This window comes from Amblyomma mixtum, chromosome 9 (genome assembly GCF_055824585.1).
Source record: "Amblyomma mixtum isolate Tamu chromosome 9, ASM5582458v1, whole genome shotgun sequence".
Classification (NCBI taxonomy): Eukaryota; Metazoa; Arthropoda; class Arachnida; order Ixodida; family Ixodidae; genus Amblyomma; species Amblyomma mixtum.
In genome coordinates, this window is record NC_143020.1 from 4119687 (window position 1) to 4139835 (window position 20149).

Consider the following 20149-nt stretch of genomic DNA (forward strand, 5'->3'; position numbering starts at 1 on the left):
TTTATCCTGCTTAAATTCTTTATGCAGCACGTTTCTCAATTCTTCCTCCTCAAGTACTCATTTTCATAAGGTGCGTGCATTCACAACACTGCTATGTTGTCTTTTGGTCCTCGCATATGTGAGCACCTAGGGAATTCCCACGTTCTAAGCGATATTTGTTACGTCACAGCATGCATGGAATGTTCGTTCACGACAGTTCCTAAAGGAGGTAACTCTGACCTGCGATATAAGGTGGCCAAGGCAATGCTGAGAGAAAAACAACATCTTATATGAAATGCCGCTCCCCTTCTACCTGACCACATACTATTTGGCTGTGTGGTGCTGAATGTAGCATTAATGTCCTGTTACAGACACAACACCACGCAGCAGATATCTCTGTTTAGAAACAAACCGTTTTTTTTTACTTAGCTAGTGCTATTCTATCCCAACATCTTTGTTTTCAAGGAAGTGATAAGTGAAGGAAATCAATGGACAATGCAGCTAAACTGAATGTTACAGACCCTAGAATCGGTGAGTGCACAATCACTGGCATCATAACGACATCCTTAGATAGCTGTTGTGTCCCAGATCGTTCTCAAAAACATGAGTCGTAATAGGTTAAACCTTTTAATGGAGAGTAGTGCCACTACCTGCACCCATTTCCAGCAGCGCTCCCATGACTAACCATAAATGCGGGAGGACAACGTTTAACATTGCTGCGACAAAAAATTTCCAGGGGGAAATTAAGCTTCAAGTTAAGGGCATGATACGACAGCATTACTGGATTAATGCCAATATATGTGGAATTGGTCGTTCTCTACACTACATTCATAGGTCCCAGGGAGTCGTCATACCACTCCTGGCACAGCCACCCAGGTTGGTCTTCCCGAGCAACCTCGCGACCAACCGTAAATGAAAGTGCCAACAGCAACGGCTGGCAGATTGTGATGAAGTCACAAAGTCAAGAGACCTACATGGCCCGCCTAGGTTGCTTCTATAGGGATTTTCTGTGGATTTTTTGCTCATGGCCAATGACACTGTCTTTTCTGAAACACCGGACAATGAACGCTATAGCGTTGAAAATGTACGCATTCTATCTCTTGGAAAGCCATCATAGCTCTAACCAACGATAGCGTAAGTCTCCAACCCGTAATTAGTCATAAAACGTTGACAAGACTGACAATAATGAAGTTATCAGCAGAGCACATCCCCATGTGCACTGCATCAAGTACAATACTTTCAGGCTCAACAGTTGACGATGGCAGCCAGTGATTGTATCAACAAAGCAAATGACTTTACAACAGCCTCAGAAAAACCTTGAAGAAGCTAGTTACTCAACACATCTCGGTTTCAAAACGGTCAAGGCTACCTAAGTTGACACTGTTGACAGTTAGTATTACCATGTTGAGTTGCAATCAATATATCATTCATGACACGTACATATGTAATTTTTCCATAAAAAAAAGGCAAGGATGGCACTTCTCTGCATTAAATTTAAAAATGTGGACCATGCAGCTGCGAACATGCAATGAAAACATCACAGTACAAACCTAATCCAAAGAGTGTCATGGCAAGAACATGCATTCGTGACCCTTAATTTGGATCACTGCAGCCCCCCCCCCCCGCACACACACACACATGGCAGAAACGTATGGGCAGATTACCTTCCATGGAGGAGATATGAAGCTGTGAAATAAACTTTGAATACTGATACATTGTCGCTGCCGGCTTTGCAGGAATATTAAATGCTATCACAGTTTCACTTATCGTGAGTGATCAGAAGCTGGTCATGCTTTCTTGCCACGTATGCTGGTGCAGGGATTTCAGGGGATAACTGGGGCTTCCAACATCAAGGTTTTGAACCATGTCACTGGAAGACTGGCAGCTTACAATGCGACACTGTGCTTTTCCACAGAAAAATTTTGACTTCTGACGGAACATGACGCCTCTCGCTGTGGCTTATAGCCGCCATCGTGAGATATGCCAACACAGTATGCCGGTCAGGAAGAGATGCTCTCCATTGTCACTTTTGAAGGTATGATTAAATATAAAAATATGGTAACAGTGATAGGCGACAACCAACCAGACAAACCAATTTGAGTAGAGTATATTGGCTTGGTTTTAAGTGGCTTAACGTCCCAGCATGATTCAGGTGATGAGGGGCACCGCAGTGGAGGGCTCTGGATAATTTTCGCCGCCTGGCGTTCTTTAACCTGCACTGGCGTTGCACAGTACACAGGCCTCTTGCATTTTGCCTCCATCGAAATGCGACCGCCGCAGCCGGGATTGAACCCAATTTTTCACATCAGCAGCTGAGCGCCATAACCACTGCGCCACTGTGATGGCTAATACGGTAATTTCAATCTGGGAAGTAAGAAACGTGCATATATAAAACTATAAGATTTGCTCAGCTAAGAATGCGTCAGCTGCGATTTCAAACGAATATGCAAACTCCTGCCTTACTTTTATACAATCATGTCATCTGAAACATCCAAGCACAAATATTCTGCCAAAAAACAGGCAAAAAAGCAGATATGAAATAAATAAAGTGATGGCTAGAAGACGCATTACAACAATTAAGAAAGGCAGGACATTGCATGAATCTGGAGGAGCTAGTGCATAACAAGCAAGGAACCCCTAGAAAACCACACAATAGCAAATGAGCCATGAGACTAAAAGAAAGATCAGAATAAAAAAATTGCACAACACATCACAGAAATTTAAGGAATACAGCGTAGAATACACAAAGTAGCCTTCAATGGAAACAAATAAACAGAACAGGACACGAAGCTTACAAATAACAAAAGGGGCAGGAAGATGAGAACATCAGGAAAATGTTCTCCACTGTTACTCTGAAAGTATGATGATTAAACATAACAATATGGCAATACGGACGGACAACCACCAACCAACCAAACCAAATTCAAAAGAGTATTTTGGTTCGGTTTTAAAGGGTTTAACGTTCCTAATATGACTCAGTTGAGTTGAGTTGAGTTGAGTTGAGTTGAGTTTAATGGCGCATAAGCAACTAAGGCTATCATGCGCCAAGCTCAGGGTATAAAAAATTGTTTCATCTAGATGTTATACAAAAGTCTAAATGAACGTCGGTGTAAAGGGCCTAAAAAGTTAATTCATGCAACCCAGTAAAAACTTAAGACGAAATTTTAGAAGTGACTTATGGTAAAAGCTTTAAAAAGGGTCGGCAACCTGGGCAGCCATCCTTGGCTGTGCAAGGATCTCGAGGTCCCCAACCGATGGAATAGTGACCTCAGCCGTCTTCTCATGACGGAGAAGGTGGATGAGGTGTGTCAATAAACTGTAAAGCACGGGGTAGGAATTCACAGTTTTTCAAGTACATTGGCTTCTTTTAAAAAGTTAAAAACACTTGACTGATCAATAAGAGTTCCTTCACCTAAAATCAATGACGGATGAAGAGGGATGTGTCGGTTGTAAAACGGGGTAAAAAACTTGTTTCTCAATGTTTCAAGTTCTCTGCACGAGATTAAGATGTGAGTTACTGTGAGTTCATCTCCGCATTTTTCACAGGCAGGTTTGTCTTGTTTTTTTAGTAGAAAGTTGTGGGTAAGGTGTGTGTGTCCAATACGTAAACGACATAAAATAACTTCAAAAAAGCGTTCCTGATATGTGCATGATTTCCATTCTCCTAATATTGGTTTTATTAAGTGCAGCTTGTTATTTATCTGACTATTCCATATGCTCTGCCATTTGTTCCTCAGTCTGCTATGAACTAGCTTCATGCAATCATTATGTGGCATGCTTAGTTTCTTTATTTCCTTGTTGTGGGCTTGAGCAGCGCATGCGTCCGCTTTCTCGTTACCATCAATTCCAACATGGCTTGGAACCCAACATAATTTTATGTTATGCCCTTGTGTTACGATCCTTGTTATGTTATGTATGACCTTACCTAGTGATGGCATGACTGCATTTCTGGACGTTCGTGCTGTCAGTACACTGAGGGAGTCTGTGTATATAATACTGTTTTCGATGTTCGCGCTTTTATTTTCTCCGTAGCAAGAAACACAGCATAGCACTCGGATGTAAAAACTGATGCACACTGAGGAAGCCTTACTATTTTTTCCCAGTTCCCTTCCACTACTGCACTTCCAACATAACCTGTAGTTTTCGATCCGTCCGTGTAGAACTCTGTGTAGCTATCATATTTTTCCTTTAGTGTAAGGAACTCTTGTAAGATGTGTTCTGGTGGAGTTTGTCTTTTGTTGAACTGTGTAAGGCTTATATCACAGACCGATGGAGAACTGTACCAAGGGGCAAATGCGTCACAACGTTCTGCAACATTTGGTAGTGTTTCTGATAAGTCAAGTTCTTGGCAGATCTCCTCAAACCGCATTAGTAAAGGCCGGGTTACTTGGGGCGTATTTGTAAATATTATCCGAGAAGGGCATGTTGTGACGATTGAATAGCACACGTGTTTCGTTCGCGACCTAATTCTAAGAATGTATGCGCATGTAAGGGCTTTTCTTCTATCTTCAAGCGATGCCTCATTTGCTTCAACATGAAGGCTCATTACCGGAGACGTTCTGTATGCTCCACAAGAGAGGCGGATACCTAGATTATGAACTGGATATAATCTTTTTAGATATGAAGGCCTTGCCGAGCCGTATACTATACAGCCATAATCTAGACATGAGCGCACTACAGAACGGTAGATGTGAAGTAGGCATGCTCTGTCCGATCCCCAGCGTTTCCTTGAGAGTACTTTAAGAATATTCATTGCACGGGAGGTCTTTACTTTCAAGTTGTTTATGTGCGGCAGAAATGTAAGTTTTTTATCAAATGTTATTCCTAAAAATTTATGTTCTTGTTTTACCGGTAGTGTAGCTCCATTTAGGTGTAAGTTCGGATTGATCTGCAAGCCTCTTTTAAGCGAGAAAGCAACAGCCACTGTTTTCTGTGGAGAGAACTTGAACCCATTTTTGTCTGCCCAGATTGCTAGCTTGTTTAATGTGAGTTGTACCTGCCTCTGACACGTTGACAGGCTGGAGGACGTGCAAGCAATCTGAAGGTCGTCGACATACACCGAATACATAATGGAGTTAGGAATTATTTTCGCTATAGAATTCATTTTCACGACAAAAAGAGTGGTACTTAGGATACAGCCCTGCGGTACCCCATTCTCCTGGACAAAGCTCTGCGAAAGGGTTGCACCCAGGCGCACCTGAAAAGACCGGTCTGGCAGGAAATCCTTCAGGCAGTTCAACATCCTACACCGGATACCAAGATCTGCCAAGTCGCGTAGAATGCCATATCTCCATGTGGTATCATATGCCTTCTCCATGTCAAAGAAGACTGCCAGACAGTGTTGTTGATGTATGAATGCCTCTCGGACTGTGTTTTCTAAGCGGACGAGATGGTCAGTTGTCGAACATCCTTTTTTAAATCCGCACTGGTGGATGTCAAGGAGTTCGCGTGATTCAAGAATGAACATGAGCCTAACGTTGAGCACACTTTCAAATGATTTTGCTATACAACTTGTAAGAGCTATGGGCCTATAACTATTAGGAGAGGTGGGCGGCTTTCCAGGTTTTAAGAACGGTACGATAACTGCTTTTTTCCAAGCCTCCGGCATCTTTCCGGACACCCATATCTTATTGAAAAATTGCAGAAGTGCTGCTACAGCAGCTTCGGACAGGTGGGCAAGCATTTGATAATGTACACAATCCGGGCCAGGTGCTGTCTGTTTACCGGAGGACAGTACGTTTTGGATCTCCTGAATTGTAAATATTGTATTATATGTTTCGTTTGTGCTGCCAGTCGTTGGATGTTTCTGCTTTTCAGTTGTGCTTTTGTGTTTTATGAATGACTGTGTGTAGTGTGAAGAGCTTGAAACGTCAGAGAAATGTTGTCCTAGTATGTCAGCCTGTTCATCTATTCTTGCTTGTGTTCCAGGGGCTGTTAGAAATGGTAATGTAAAGGGAGAGAATTTGCCGTCTAATTTATGCACCTGTTCCCACATCTTTTTTGATGTAATTGAACTGTTGATAGATGAGACATATCTTTGTCATGAGGCTTTCTCAGCATTGCGACGAACGTACCGAGCTTTAGCTCTCGCCTTTTTAAAGTTCACGAAGTTCTCCTGTGTTGGGTACCGGCGAAATTTACCCCATGCTCTATTTTGTTGTTTTTTTTGCTTCTTTGCATTCTTTTGTCCACCACACTTTGTGTTTCGGTCACACCACTCCTGAAGACTGAGGAATAGCAGTGAAGGCGGCGCTTATTATACAATCTGTGAACTTTTCATTTATCTCATTGATGGTGAGGTTTTCTAAAACTATATCTTCTAAATTTGCGTTAGCTCTAAAAAGTGACCAGTCAGCGAGATGAAGCTTCCAAAGTCGCGGTTTAGTTGAGATGATTTGTGGTGCAGATGTTAAACTAATTCGTACTGGAAGGTGATCACTGTCATATGGGTTGTCAATGACATCCCATTTAAAATCGTTAAAAACAGATGGCGATGAGAAAGTTAGATCGAGGGAGCTCATCCCTCCCGAGATTGGGCAACAATATGTCGCTTTTCCTGTATTTAAAAGACAGATATTATTTGAGAGGATAAAATCTATTATTTGGCCCCTCGAGTCACAGCGTTCGCTTCCCAGAACGGTGAGTGAGCGTTGAAATCACCAACTACCAGGAATGGCTCCGGTAGTTCATTTATCAGGCCTTCTAAATCTTGTATTGTTAATGTCATGTGCGGGGGAAGATATACAGAACCTATCGTTATGGTTTTGTAGCTAACGACGCTAACCGCAACCGCTTCCAGTTTTGTGTTAAGATTGATTTTTTTTTGCAGGGACACCGCTCTGAGTGACAATTGCGACGCCTCCTGAGAGTCTGCTCGCGCCCTCTCGGTCACGACGGAAGACAGTATATCTCTTTAGCAAATTTGTGTTACGAGGACCTAAATTGGTCTCTTGTAGACATAAGGCGATAGGAGCGTGTGCTCCTAGTATGTCTTTTATGTCACTGTAGTTATTTAAAAGTCCTCTAGAGTTCCATTTTATTATGAAAGCCATCTTAGTTTTGTGTTTGTATTGATTGAAAAACTAGATGAAGTTGTTTATGGCCCCGTGACTCGGGGCCTGTCTTTTTTTGACCGGTCCAGGGAGCTCCGCCGACCGTCCGACGTGGACGGCGCGGGACTGCCCGGGGTCGTGCCCATCGCCTCTGCAGAGGCACTGGACGACCGTGCAGGAGGCACATTGATTTTTGAGTTTGACCTCGACCTGTGGGAAGAGGTCTTTGGGCCCGCCAACCCGGGCGTCTGCGTTCCCTCCTTTGGGGTAGGCGGAGTAGCGTGAGCTACTCCACCAGACGGCGCGGATGGCCCCGCCCCAGGCTCACTACGTGTGACCTGGACGGGTGCCGAAGCCTGGTGTGGTGCGCCGCGCCCACGCACCACATCGGCGAAGTTTGTTTTTGCAGTGAAGGAGAATTTGTTTGTTTGAGAGTATTGCCTTCTTGCTTCTTTAAAAGAAATGTTTTGCGTAGTCTTGAGAGTAATGATTTCCTTTTCTTTTTTCCAGGACGGACAAGCCCTGGAGTAGGCAGCATGGTCGCCTTCACAGTTTGCACACCGTGGGTTAGCAACACATTCTTCGGATTGGTGGTCCTTCGAAGAGCATTTTGCGCAAGTTTTGCGGCAGCGACAACTCTGGGAGCCGTGGCCAAATCTCTGGCAGTTGAAACATCTGCGTGGGTTGGGAATATACGGTCTTACATTTATTTTCAGGTAGCCCACTTCAATGAATTCGGGTAATGTGCTCATGTTGAATGTCAAGATCAGGTGTTTGGTGTCCACTTCTTTGCCATCCTTCCGGATATTGATCCGGTGGACATCTATAACTTCTTGGTCAGTAAGTCCTTCGAGCATTTCCTTTTCAGAAAGGTGGACAAAATCTATTTCAGAGATGACGTCTCGTACAGTATTCAGAGACCGATGTGGGGTCACAGAGACAGGGATGTCCCCAATGGATACAATTGTTGCAACTTTTGAGTGTTGTATGCTGTCGCGCAGTTCAAGAGGTAAGTCGCCACTGGCCATTTTTGACACCTTGTAGCCAAGGCCGAAGGCATCCGTCAAGCGTTTTGAGACTTGGAATGGGGATATTATCCTTGCTTGCGTTTCTTCTGCTTTGCTATGGATGACGTGAAATTTTGGAAATGATACTTTTCTTTTTTGAAAAAAGTCGTCTGCTTCGGTCCGCCGTCTCTTGAGAGAGCGATCAAGTTTTGAAATGGGGGGAGCCATAAAAAATTGAGGTTTTTCGGTCATGGTGCCAGCCACCCACCATGGAGCCCAACAGGAGGACGCGACAGGAACTTGAAAGCAAGTCCTGCCCACGCCAGCTGTACACCTTAACTATAACCTAATATGACTCAACTCAGGGTAGTTGGTCACACACGGTTAACCCTCGCCGCCAGGAAAAAAGGAAAAAACAAAGAAGAGAGGAGGATACAGGAAAGTTGTAAGAAAGGAAATAGGAAAGTGAAAGATAGAGGGGAGGATAGGAAAAGGCAACTGCCGATTTCCCCCGGTCGGGTCAGGCCGGAGGAGCCGTCTACAGGAAGCTGGGGCCAAAGTGGTGTGTTGCCTCCGCCGAGGGGCCTTAAGGGTCCAAACGCTCGGCATCGGCTCAACCACCAGGATCCCCTTTTCCCCGGACACGGCGATGCCACGCACGGCTAAGCGCGGATGCTCGGGTCCGTGGTGACGCATTGTTCACCATCATCCCCCTGCGGGGATGTCCCTGCGGATGCTCGGGTTACCCCCGTGGTGTCGCCACTCACCAACGTCTGCATGCTGCAGACGCCCCCCTGCGGGGATAAAATGACTCAGGCTACGAGGGACACCGCACAGGAGGGCTCTGGATAATTGTGACCACCTGGAGTTCTTTAACATGCAATGACATTGCACAGTGCACAAGACTAGCATTTCGCCGCCATAGAAATGCGACCGCCGCGGCCGGGACTGAACCCTAGTTTTTCGGATCAGCCGCTGAGCGCCATAACCACTGCAACACTGTGATAACTGATAGAGTATTTTCAATTTGGGAAGTAAGAATGTGCATGACAAACCATAAGATTTGCTCAACCAGAAAAATATTTGCTCAGCTGCGATTTCAAGCTGAATATCCAACTGCACAGCAAAAAGAACTACTGTCTTACTTTTATACAGTCTTTTAATCTGAGACTTCCAAGCACAAATATTTTACCAAATAACTGACAAAAAAGCAGATATAGAATAAATTAAAAGATGGTTAGAATTAGAACGGGCATAATGACAAATAAGGAAGGCAGGACATTTTGAGAACCTGGAAGAGCTAGCGGGTAACTCGCAAGGAACTCTTAGGGGACACACAATGGCTAATGAGCCATCAGACTCCAACAAACATAAGAATAAAAAAAGTGCACAGCACACCAAAGAAATTGAAGGTATATAGCGCAGAATACAAAAAAAATAGCCTTGAAGAAAAAAGACAGACAAGGATTCAAAGCTTACAAAGAAGGAAGGGGCAGTAGAAAAATATAACAATGAACCACTTTATCTTACTAGGAAAGGCGGCATTCGCCACAGCCCTGGTACAGAGGGGATGCCAACAGTTATCCATTTAATCTAGGGGAGACATCTCAGTGCGTGGTACAAAGACATGTCCCGCAATACATAGCAAATAAACCACGTTCCGCAGTACAAAAGAAATAAAACAATTAACCACTGTAATCTAGTAGGCAACGTGACACTCGACAGAGCTCAGACAGAAATGGGGAATTCCTTAGTGCATTGTACAAAGATATGTCCCCCAATACATTGTTTTACAGGACAGTAGCACCAAGCTATGGGCCGGAATAAGTTGGCAGCAGTTCCTCTGGAATGTTTTTACCCTGGCTACTGATGCTCCTCCAATGCTTGCAAAACGAGAACACAGAAAACAGGCCAAGCACAAAAAAAAAGAAAACGACAATCAACACCAATGTTATTTAATACTGCGGGCAGTCCTGTATTTTAAAGCGGACCATTTAGTGCAATGCTACGGTAGCATGCACTTTTCATTCCTGTATAGCGCCTAATGAGACGCAGAAAAAGGATTTCGTACTTGCATGGCACGGCAACATGCAGAGGGGGACGGCCTCCATATACAAAAAAAAAGGCCTGCTGAGTTGCAGTAACTAGTGCCTGTTTGTACCGGTATTCGATGAAAACTGCTGGCTACAGGTACTGCCGCCTTTTTGGATATGGTCCGCAGCTTGCACAAGTCACCGCAGTGCACCGTGAACACTTGTCATACATAACACCGAAAGAATTAACGATAGCATTTTCTGTGTGATCACGGACAGAGAAGAACAAATACATCTATCTCCACCAACGTGCTGTCCTTGCTAAAGCCCGCTACAAGAGAAATTAAGCGTGGAAAGCTCACTGGCGACCTTGTGAGTGACACGGTCAGAGCAGAATACACACACAAATTGAATTTAGACAGGTTAACGACAGTTACAACCCTGCTGCCTGTTGCGTTTACTTATCCGCAGATGCAAGTGATGAAATAGCAGGTTTATAGGAAAAACTCCAGCAGGTTTCTATGGAGCAAATTTGTCTGATATTGTGGTTATAAACTGCTGTGCCTTTCAGGTTACTGGTAAAGGCATCAACAAGCCTGCATCTTTCATGACTGCGCAGTGACATTTGGGGACGTGCACACAAAGACATACCATGTCTTCACTCGCGTACGCTGAAAAAGTCACCTTCAACGGTTCGCACGAAGTCATGCTTGCTCTGCATGCGCATAGAGTTCCTTCTTCAAAGCTTCTTATTCTTACAGACTGACAACACACAAACAGGAATGTGTAAAGCAACAGATTGAAGAACTGGTCCAAAACGCAGCGCACGAAATTTATGCAATTGTTGATGCCACCCCCAATGCAGCTTGCGCCATCGTACATCTTGTCTGCATGAATGGCGTGGGCATATTTAAATTCAAATAAACATTATGAGGACCATCTAGACAACCTAAATTAACTATATTTTATGATGCTGCAAAGTTTCATTCATGCACAAGGTATAGTTGGCTGGAAACTGGCCGTCAGTTATGACAGTTCTGACCATCCAAAGCAAAAATCTCATATCTCATAACGCATGGTGGTTTCCTTTTATGACAATGCAAAAATGTTATGTGTATTCCTTGCAGCATTACAATGTAGTCAGCGAGGCCGAATTTCAAAACTGGCGCCAGACAAGACTGCGCAATCTTTCTTAATGCATACAACGCACCATACACAACGAACGCAATTAAATCCCCACATAGAAAAAGTTTAGACCCTTTTGAACCTACGTTGGCAGGCACAAGCTTATACAGAAAAAACTTTGAGTTTATGCACAAATAAAAAGCGGTGTACTACACATAGGACGCGAGGTGTATATGGGTTAACTGTGCTTGAGCTTCAAAGAATGCGAGTGCAAGACATGGAAAGTACTTCCCATCGTGCAACTATGAAAAGCGGAGGCTATTTAATTTCAAATCACCGAAAACGTTGTTCAATGTTTCTAATCAGAATGGATGGATGTAACCGAATGGAAATACACAGTGGCTGAGAAAAAGAGAGGTTTAAAGTTTTCTCCAAAGCCACCGATGAAACTACCGCCCATTGTCGTGTCACAGGAAATGCAATGCTATTAGACAGGATAGACTTGCTGTGGGAACCAGAACCAAGTGCTGAAGCAAGTGGCAATAAAAATTCTTTCCTGGATGCAAGGCACAATGATGTCTGTGGAAGCTCGAAGCAAAATGCTAAAAAAAAGGAAACATCAGCTACTCGAAGAAAAAGGCTAACCAGAGAACTGCACTGCTTTTGAATTTAATGCACAACATGTCAAGTAAGTTTTACAAACAGCCAGAAGGTATTCAACATTGTGTAATCGCAAATCTAATAAAATAATCATGTGCAATTTCACACAACAAACCTAAAAAACTAACCTTACAATACACTACAAAATAACAATGTTTTTCATAGGCACCAATCAAAGAACTTTTTCTTTCAGCAGCCACGACCCTTGCAACTAGTTATGATGAACACCTTACTAACAGCCAGAACGTATTCACAATGTGTAATGGAAACTGGAATAAAATACTTATGTGCACTATGAAAACTCACAAAAATGACCCAAATCACGTGCGGTACAATACAATACAAGATTACAATGTTTGTCTTAGGCACTAATCACAGTATTTTTGTTTCAGCAGCCATGACTCCTGCAGCTTGTTATCAAGAACACCTAGTGTAAAAAATAAGGCTTCTTCAAGTAACACCAACACAACAAAGAAGCTAGCACAAACTGAAATGGTCATAAACACCTGATATTCTGACAACCACAACAGATAAAAATGGTGTGAATATAATGCTCCACAAATATTATGCCATTTATATCCAGCAGAGAAAGCGGTCTGAGAAATGGTGATGTAGATGTTCGTAAACTCTTTTTGTTGGCTTTGATACCGAAGTACAGAGAACTGTTCTAAACCGTGCACACTAACACAAGACACATCAATACGAGGTCGGACACTAGCCGTTCGCCCCCTCATTCCAGCCACTAGGACTGCCAGAATAAACACACTAAGATTAACACAAGAGCAGGTTTTCCTGTGTTGTCACACAAACTGAAATCGGTTCAATCGGTTCATAAATTCACTCATTAATAAATGCGTGAATTTATAATGACCATCACAAAAATACGCCCACTCAGACTGCACGAATAAAAAGAATAGTTGTGCATGTTTTACACCCTTGAATCTTTTCACAGAAGCAGGCAGATAAATGGCATTAGCAATAGAAAATTAGCGCAGTGGAGACGAAGTAGCGTAGATGTAGACTGGTTTACTGAACGCCGGCTCCCAATGCGCAGTGCCCTGCCTGATTGTAACCATGCCACTAGCGTGCATAGTCAATTTGCGGTAAACTGGCATACGTCTATGCTATTACATCTCTGGTATGCTACATCTCTTTGTAATATTGGGAACAATGTTTTTAAAATCTCTCTCCAACGAGAAGTGATGCCATCCACGTATGACCGAGATTTCATTTCCATTCATGCGGGTTTACAAGCATAGCAGGATTACTCTCTGTGTTCAGGAAATACTTATCGCGAGTGTGTGTCTAGCCTAAGGGAACAACAAATGTATTTTCCTGAAAAAAACTTTAAAAGTGAACAAAACATACAAATGTAAAGAAAGACGAAGGTTAGCTACCACCACCCATCACACAGCATTAAGCTAGAATCTCATTAGATCGCACATAAAAAGGTAGCTAGGAAAACATATCGAGTAAGGGCATTAGAAACCGCTGCTATTCTTTGTGAATCGTCTTTTTGTGGAGTTTTAAATTTTTTCCCCGAGCGAATGTCTTATGGCACAAATCACACTGGAACGGCTTTTCGCCCTTGTGGGATCTCACATGCCTCGCAAGACTTGAATGTTGTACAAAGGCCATGGGGCACAGCTGGCACTGATACGGCTTTTCACCCGTGTGGGTACGGATGTGTGCCACCAGGCTGTTCTTCAATGTAAAGCTGCTACCACAGTGGTCACAACAGTAAGGACGGTCACCTGTGTGAGTTCGATGGTGTTTCACTAAGGTGCTCTGGTGTGCAAAACTGCTATCACAATAGTCACAATGGTAAGGACGCTCGCCTGTGTGAGTGCGCTGGTGTTGCATTAAGGTGCTCTGGTGTGCAAAGCTGCTACCACAATGGTCACAATCGTAAGGACGTTCCCCGGTGTGAGTGCGCTGGTGTGCCTTCAGATTGGACCTAATTGCAAAGTTCTTTCCACAGTCATCACAATGGTATGGGCGGTCCCCAGTATGGACTCGGAGATGCACCACCAGCTGAGATCTGTTTCTGAATCCCTTGCTGCAGTGGGTGCATTTGTGCACCTTCTTTACTGCAGGTTTACCCCGGTGGCTACCACTGTCAGAAGGGGTAGATTCCATGCAGTGGCTCACTGGGCGCCTTTGACCAGTTGAATCTTGCACAGGAGGTGCACCATGGTCGCTCTGTGCGGTGACTGAACCTGTGTGGTAAAGGAAGAATACTTTCATTCAAATGCAGGAACCAACATTGCACAGCTCACCTGGAGCTAGGGAAATGAAGATCAATGTGCAGGACATAATTGTCAACAGCTGTTGATGTTTATGAAAAGTTTTATTGAATAGGTCGGCCTTAAGAAGAATTCAGGTCTGAAGAAAGATATCCCTAGAATGAATTCTGCAAGCAGCTGAAGACATTTCAGCTGCAATAAAATGTCATCCTTGCCAACAAAATAGGGTAGCATTTGAAATCCATTCTAAGCACTTGCATTACTGCCATCATGATAGACGCTGTCCTAAGCCCAAGTGGGCCTAATACCCAACAAATGGCAATTACGTAAGTTTACCACATTGCCATTTTTGTTTTATTTATTTGCTCCTTAGACAGGGTACAAGAGGAAGCAAAAGCTAAAGGCTAAAAACCTGATGAGGCCTTGGACTCCTGCACAAGTCCTAACATCAATCCATAGAACTCACAGGAGTGACAGTTTGGTCAACAGTTCACATATTCTGGAAAACAACTTTCCAGAATATCAAGGGCAAATATCATCATAATTCACCAGAGCTGTATGAACTGAAGCTTCTGTATTCTTCACACTTCTCTTTGAAAGCCAACCTTCAGGAACAGATTAATGAAGAAAGAGTGAAGATTCTAACCTGATGAGTTTTGTCCAGAAAATACACCGTATTTGCGGCCTCTGGTGGTCAAGCCTGCAAGTGAAAGACAGGTTACATCCATAAGACACAGGATTACATGTGCAACAACTCACATGGTGTTATGTGGATGAGACGGTGAAAATAGCATGCCATCTCATACAAGCGTTGTGCTAGGTCAGGTAAACTGAGTAGGACAGGCTTAAAAACAATCAAGTTCCAAAGCAAACATTCCAAACTTTCAATTCTGCCTCCAGACGAGAACTATAATTATGCTCATGAAAGAATCAGTTACCTAAAAATATCGGAAAGTATTTGCAAGCAAACCAACAGCTACATTAGAGACCTGTTCGCCAGTACAGTAACTGGCTTCATGGGAAGGACTGTACAAGTCTGCGTATGTAGGCTTAAAACCTAACGAGTGTGAGTTATGGTTAGAGACAAAACACATTGGGACAGGATTCCTCCTGTTTTTTAAGACCCCTTACACCCTTTGTACAGCACGTAGGAAAAAAATTTTCAGAGCTTGACAACTGGTAACAAATTGTCAGGAGGCTTGCTTGCAGCCAAGATTACAGCCGCCCACAAGTGTGGCCAACATGCCCAACACGGTGTTTCCCCTGCAGCAGCTCCAAGAGTGCCATTAACCAAACCAGTAGAAGCACATCTGAAACAGCACACTACTGCGTGTCAAGTGCAGTTAGAGCGTAACATATTTACTCGGGTAAGGCCCACGCCTCGAATGTGAGATGAAAAATTGTAATGAAAATGAAAGCTTATGACAATAGGTGAGATGGTGAAAGGGCAGTTTTGGCTAAATAGGGCCAAGGCTCAAGGCACTTTCTTCGACACAGGTTGGGGTTAAAGGCCCATTTCCAAGCACTGCACCCAGCACAAGATAGGGGGTAAACTTGCTTATTGCATCACTGGTGGGTATCCAGTGCTAGTACTGAGATTACAACCCTGCACATCCTACATGCGTGGTGCATCCTCCACTGACTATGAAACTGATGCGGGGAGAGTGAACGAAGCAAGAAATAAAGAATAAAAGTACACCTTGTCATCACTTATCAGAATCGCAGCAACACTAAATCAGGCATTTTGTGAGGCGTGAAGACCTGCCACGCGTCAGGAACTCACTCCGGCAAAATCAGAAAAAAAAGACAAACAGTGTGGTTCTTGGACGAGTAAGTCTGCTACAGCTTGCATTGCCTTGGCCAACACGGCAAAGAGCACTGCTTCAGTAGGTCAGCACCGCACAAGGTAAACAGGGTCAACAGAGCAAAGAGCTATACAGAAACACTGGGGAAACAAATTTTTTCAAATGGCTTCACATCATAACAAAAGAATTTCCTCCTCAAACATAATTCAAGGTACACACAATCATCATGAATTGAAGTCCACACCTGATGAATTACAAATGCGCACAACAGCACTAAGCATTAGAAAACTAAAAAAAACATTGTCACCCCATAAGCCAAATGTCGCCTGCTCTTAAAATAGCCTCAAAACAGAACGGAAGACGTCAGAATGCAGGTTAAATGCACACAGCAACAAACATAGCTTGGACAGAGTCAGGAATGCTTCGCACATGACAAAGTGAGGTCAGTCACCTGTGACCAACCACAAGGAATCATAGCGTACTCTTCAGCAAAGCCATAAAAATGCCCATAAACCAGTGAACGGCAGCAGATACGACACCATCTAGAATTCACCACACAATACTGACAGCAGGGTTTCTGGAGTGCCCCAATATTCATAGAGCCCACCTAGCGGACAGAGCAAAGTGAAACCTGGTGGAGTCCCACCGAATGACGACAGCAAGCATTTTGAAAATATGTGTGGCTGTACAGAAGAAGAATCAATATAAAAATTGATGTGTCAATCACACATTCATCAAAAGTGAAATTCTTTCAATGTATGCAATATTCACACGATATTTCTGCTTTAAGTGAAAAACACGAAAGAATATGGTATAAATGAAATAATCAATTTGCACACTTTTCACAGCAACCACAATGTCCAGCACAATTACATTGTTTTCTTTCGTGTGATCTCGCACACCGTCTTGCGCAATGACCGTCTCTTCAGTTCCAGAGATCCTGCTTTGATCTCTGAATAATAGAATGGAGGGAGATTCACCCCACTTTGCACCAAAAGTAAAGGCGTCATTTTCGGCCGTTTGCATGTTTAACCGAGCATAATGTCTTGGAACCATTGCCTCTCTTTTATTTAAGATGAGCACCAGCTGCTTATTTTTTTTCGACTCTCCACATCACAAAGTTAATTGACAAACTGACATCCAACACCCTACAGACACCGGCACAGGCCATCTTCCAAAATTATGCGAAATCACCTGAATATAATAACTGCCCTGAAACATAGCCCAGTTTCACTCACTGTGTTGTGGAATGCAGGACGACCACTCAGTATCCTCCCATCTCCTATCCACCCCTTTTTATGTGGAGTGCCTGGCTTGGCTAAGATAGCTGGAAGACCAATGTCCTTTGCACGACAGGCATAATCCTCTCTTGGTGGTTGGTTCTGAGTGACCAAATATCATGATTCTAATACTTCTACTACTGAGTGCACACCGCAAGAGTACATAGGTAATAGGCTACGTTCAACTTCAGGTGTTCTCTTCATACCACGACAGAAATGGGAATCTCACCGAGAGCTTAATTTAAACTGGTCAACCATTCCACAGCAGTGATTTCTGCTCAACCACAATCGAGTCAAAACGAACAAAAAAACCTAGCGCCTCGTCAGCAACAGGAACAACTGTTAGCGGCAACTATGCTGCCTCCCGTTATTCCCTCCTTCCTTCTCCATTAAGCGAGCCTGTTGTGATTTCAGGGGAAAGAACCATATTGCTTACGAAACAAGTTCACTAAACAAAACTTTTGTTTTCACGGTAATGCCCACTTTCCTCGTTATTAAGATCCCTGTAATTGAAGCAATGACATCAAAACTATTTCCAATCCACTTTGTGATACACAATGCACTGAGATCACTTCACATGGAATTTTCCAGGTTTTAAGCATGAAGTAATGGAGTCATGAAAGGGTGGAAGGCGTGGAACCTTGTACGCATTGGCTTTTCTGTAATCGCCTGCAAAATAACAGAGAGCAAAGGAGGGTCACTTTGGAATAAACACAAACGTCACAGGCATCGGAACTTGTCCGCTTTTGTGTAGACGGCAATGCACAAAAAGCGCATTTAACAACACTTTCTGTGGCCTTTCTTCTCTAGACACAAAATGTGAAAGGATATGGATAGAAAATAGAAGAGCAACTTGCAGTGTGCTGTTAACTGCGAGTGAAAAAATTTGAAACTGATGTTTTCCACCAGCTGAAATGCAATGTCAGTTGGAGTATCTTTAACAATGCTTCTCACTTCAGCCCAGCTGGTCAGGCTAGTTCCCTTGGCAGATCCAGGTAGATTCTCATGAACCTAACTTTGCTGATGCAAATAAGTGAAAGCAAGGTTCTGCGCGTATTCGCAGCAGTACATTGCTTTCGAAGGTTCATCCTCAGGCACATTTTACCCTGGCCTCGTAATACTGGTCCTCATGTCTGAAAATCGAAACAGAGCACAGTAGACTAACAAGGAGTCTCCAAAGCCACAACAGCATTATTTATACGCTTTGTATATAGAGCACATATCATGCAGCAGGCACCTGCCTATTTTAAATGCATCTGCTTGTGTCTGTGGAATGACGCACATGCGATACAGTAGAGCTCACTAATAACTACCACAGACACAACAAACAATTGCTTGGCATGAACAAGTGCGGTGCCACCATCAAAGTATGCCTTGGGCAATGGCAATATGTTTCAGATACAACTACGGCCGCATCAGTCGGTTATAGCAAACAAGGAGGTGCCGTTAATACCCCCAAATATGAACGGGTTGAGCTTCCAGTAAGCGCGGAGATCGAAGAGCATCTCAGCCCTCGCGAGACCGCCCCGGAAAGAGCATGTCGACCTTACAGAGAAATAAAAAGGCAGCTTTGAAACCGTAAGTGGACGGTCTACAAGGGCCTGTGCGCTCACCAAATGGGCAGCATCCAAAGTCGAAAAAGAAGAGAGAGAAAGGAAATTGTTGAAAGCGAACCGTCTCCCCATGGCTACAGCCTCCATGAGGGAACAAAGATAACCACATGGAGCCTACAAATACAGCACTTGCTGGACATTGTGTGTGTCCGATAGATCTCCAAATATGTCTGCATAACATTGAGGGGATATCTACAGGATTATCAGAAAGACATCCGTACCTCTAAAATAGTATGTTGTACACATGTTACGGCTGGACATTTGTTGCATATAATGGATGTGCACATAGGGCAGTTAGACATCTACAGTACTTCCTATGCATTGCAACAGAGGCCTCACTGGCAGTATATAGAGGGCTCGCTGTGCGCTGCCATATTGTTCCCTGGACTGCAGTGGGCACCTCGCGCTAGCATGGTGGAAGCGGCGAAACACATCCTCTCTGGATTGCTGGAAACCGGGTCCCCCGTCGCTTCCACCCTGCTAGCGCGATGTGCCCACTGCAGTCCAGGGAACAATATGGCAGCGCCCAGGGAGCCCTTTTTGGAAAGGTGTATAGCAGCTGGTATCTACCTGAAGCCTCTGTATAAACTGCATTTAGGCTATCTAATACAGATAGCATGTTGGTTGACTGATAAACGCTGTAGTAAAAGTAAACTATAAGATTTGAATGATGTGCAATAATTAGGATCTCAATCCTCTAGTCTAGCTAAGGTCAAGAAAAAACTTACAACAGATATTCATTGTACATCAAGCTTTCCAGAATCTTCGCAGCCGCGTTAAATTGGCATCAATATCTTCATTGTTTAGAAAAATGTCTTACAACAGCATATAACACATTTTAACACTAAGCAGCAAAACACTCGAAGAAAACCCAAATGGAAAGGGATTGTCTTTAGTGTTTATAAAATGAGCATACGAAACACAGCTACTACATTACAGAAGAACTAAACACCAAAATGGTCACTTAAGTCAGCTCAATAATAGTGCCTATTGTGCTTGGTAGGTGAGTATATAGAGCACAGCTCTCAGCAAAACACAACCAAAACATGCTAACAGTGGCTACTCTTGCTGTCACAATTAAGACACATAGCACTGTAATAAAAAGGCCATACTCAAAAAGAATACAAAACGCAAGCAGAGTGCTACTTGAGTTCACTGTGAAATGTGCATACAGCCACTGCAAAAGACTGAACACAACGATGAGTACTTATATCGGCTGCCGATTAAAAACAAGTCATAATAATAATACAAAAAATGAAAGTAAACTGAATATGAGCACAGTAGCTTGTAGACCAAAAAAAAACAAATTGCTGTCCCAAAAATACAGCATGAATGTGCAAACAGAAGCT

General features: G+C 43.4%; 2 protein-coding genes across 2 annotated transcripts in view; one reads left to right on the forward strand and one right to left on the reverse strand.

Moving 5' to 3' along the window:
- Positions 1-20149, forward strand: part of LOC149328104 (uncharacterized) — a 398869-nt gene that overhangs the window by 321478 nt on the left and 57242 nt on the right. The window lies entirely within an intron of this gene.
- LOC149328112 (uncharacterized) overlaps positions 13351-20149 on the reverse strand; it is a 40542-nt gene continuing 33743 nt past the window's right edge. The window contains exons 2-3 of the mRNA XM_089560008.1: positions 14749-14802; positions 13351-14075 (exon numbers count right to left, since the gene is read on the reverse strand). Coding sequence (XP_089416134.1) covers positions 13351-14075; positions 14749-14802 — 779 coding nt within the window. The remainder of the gene's footprint in view (positions 14076-14748; positions 14803-20149) is intronic.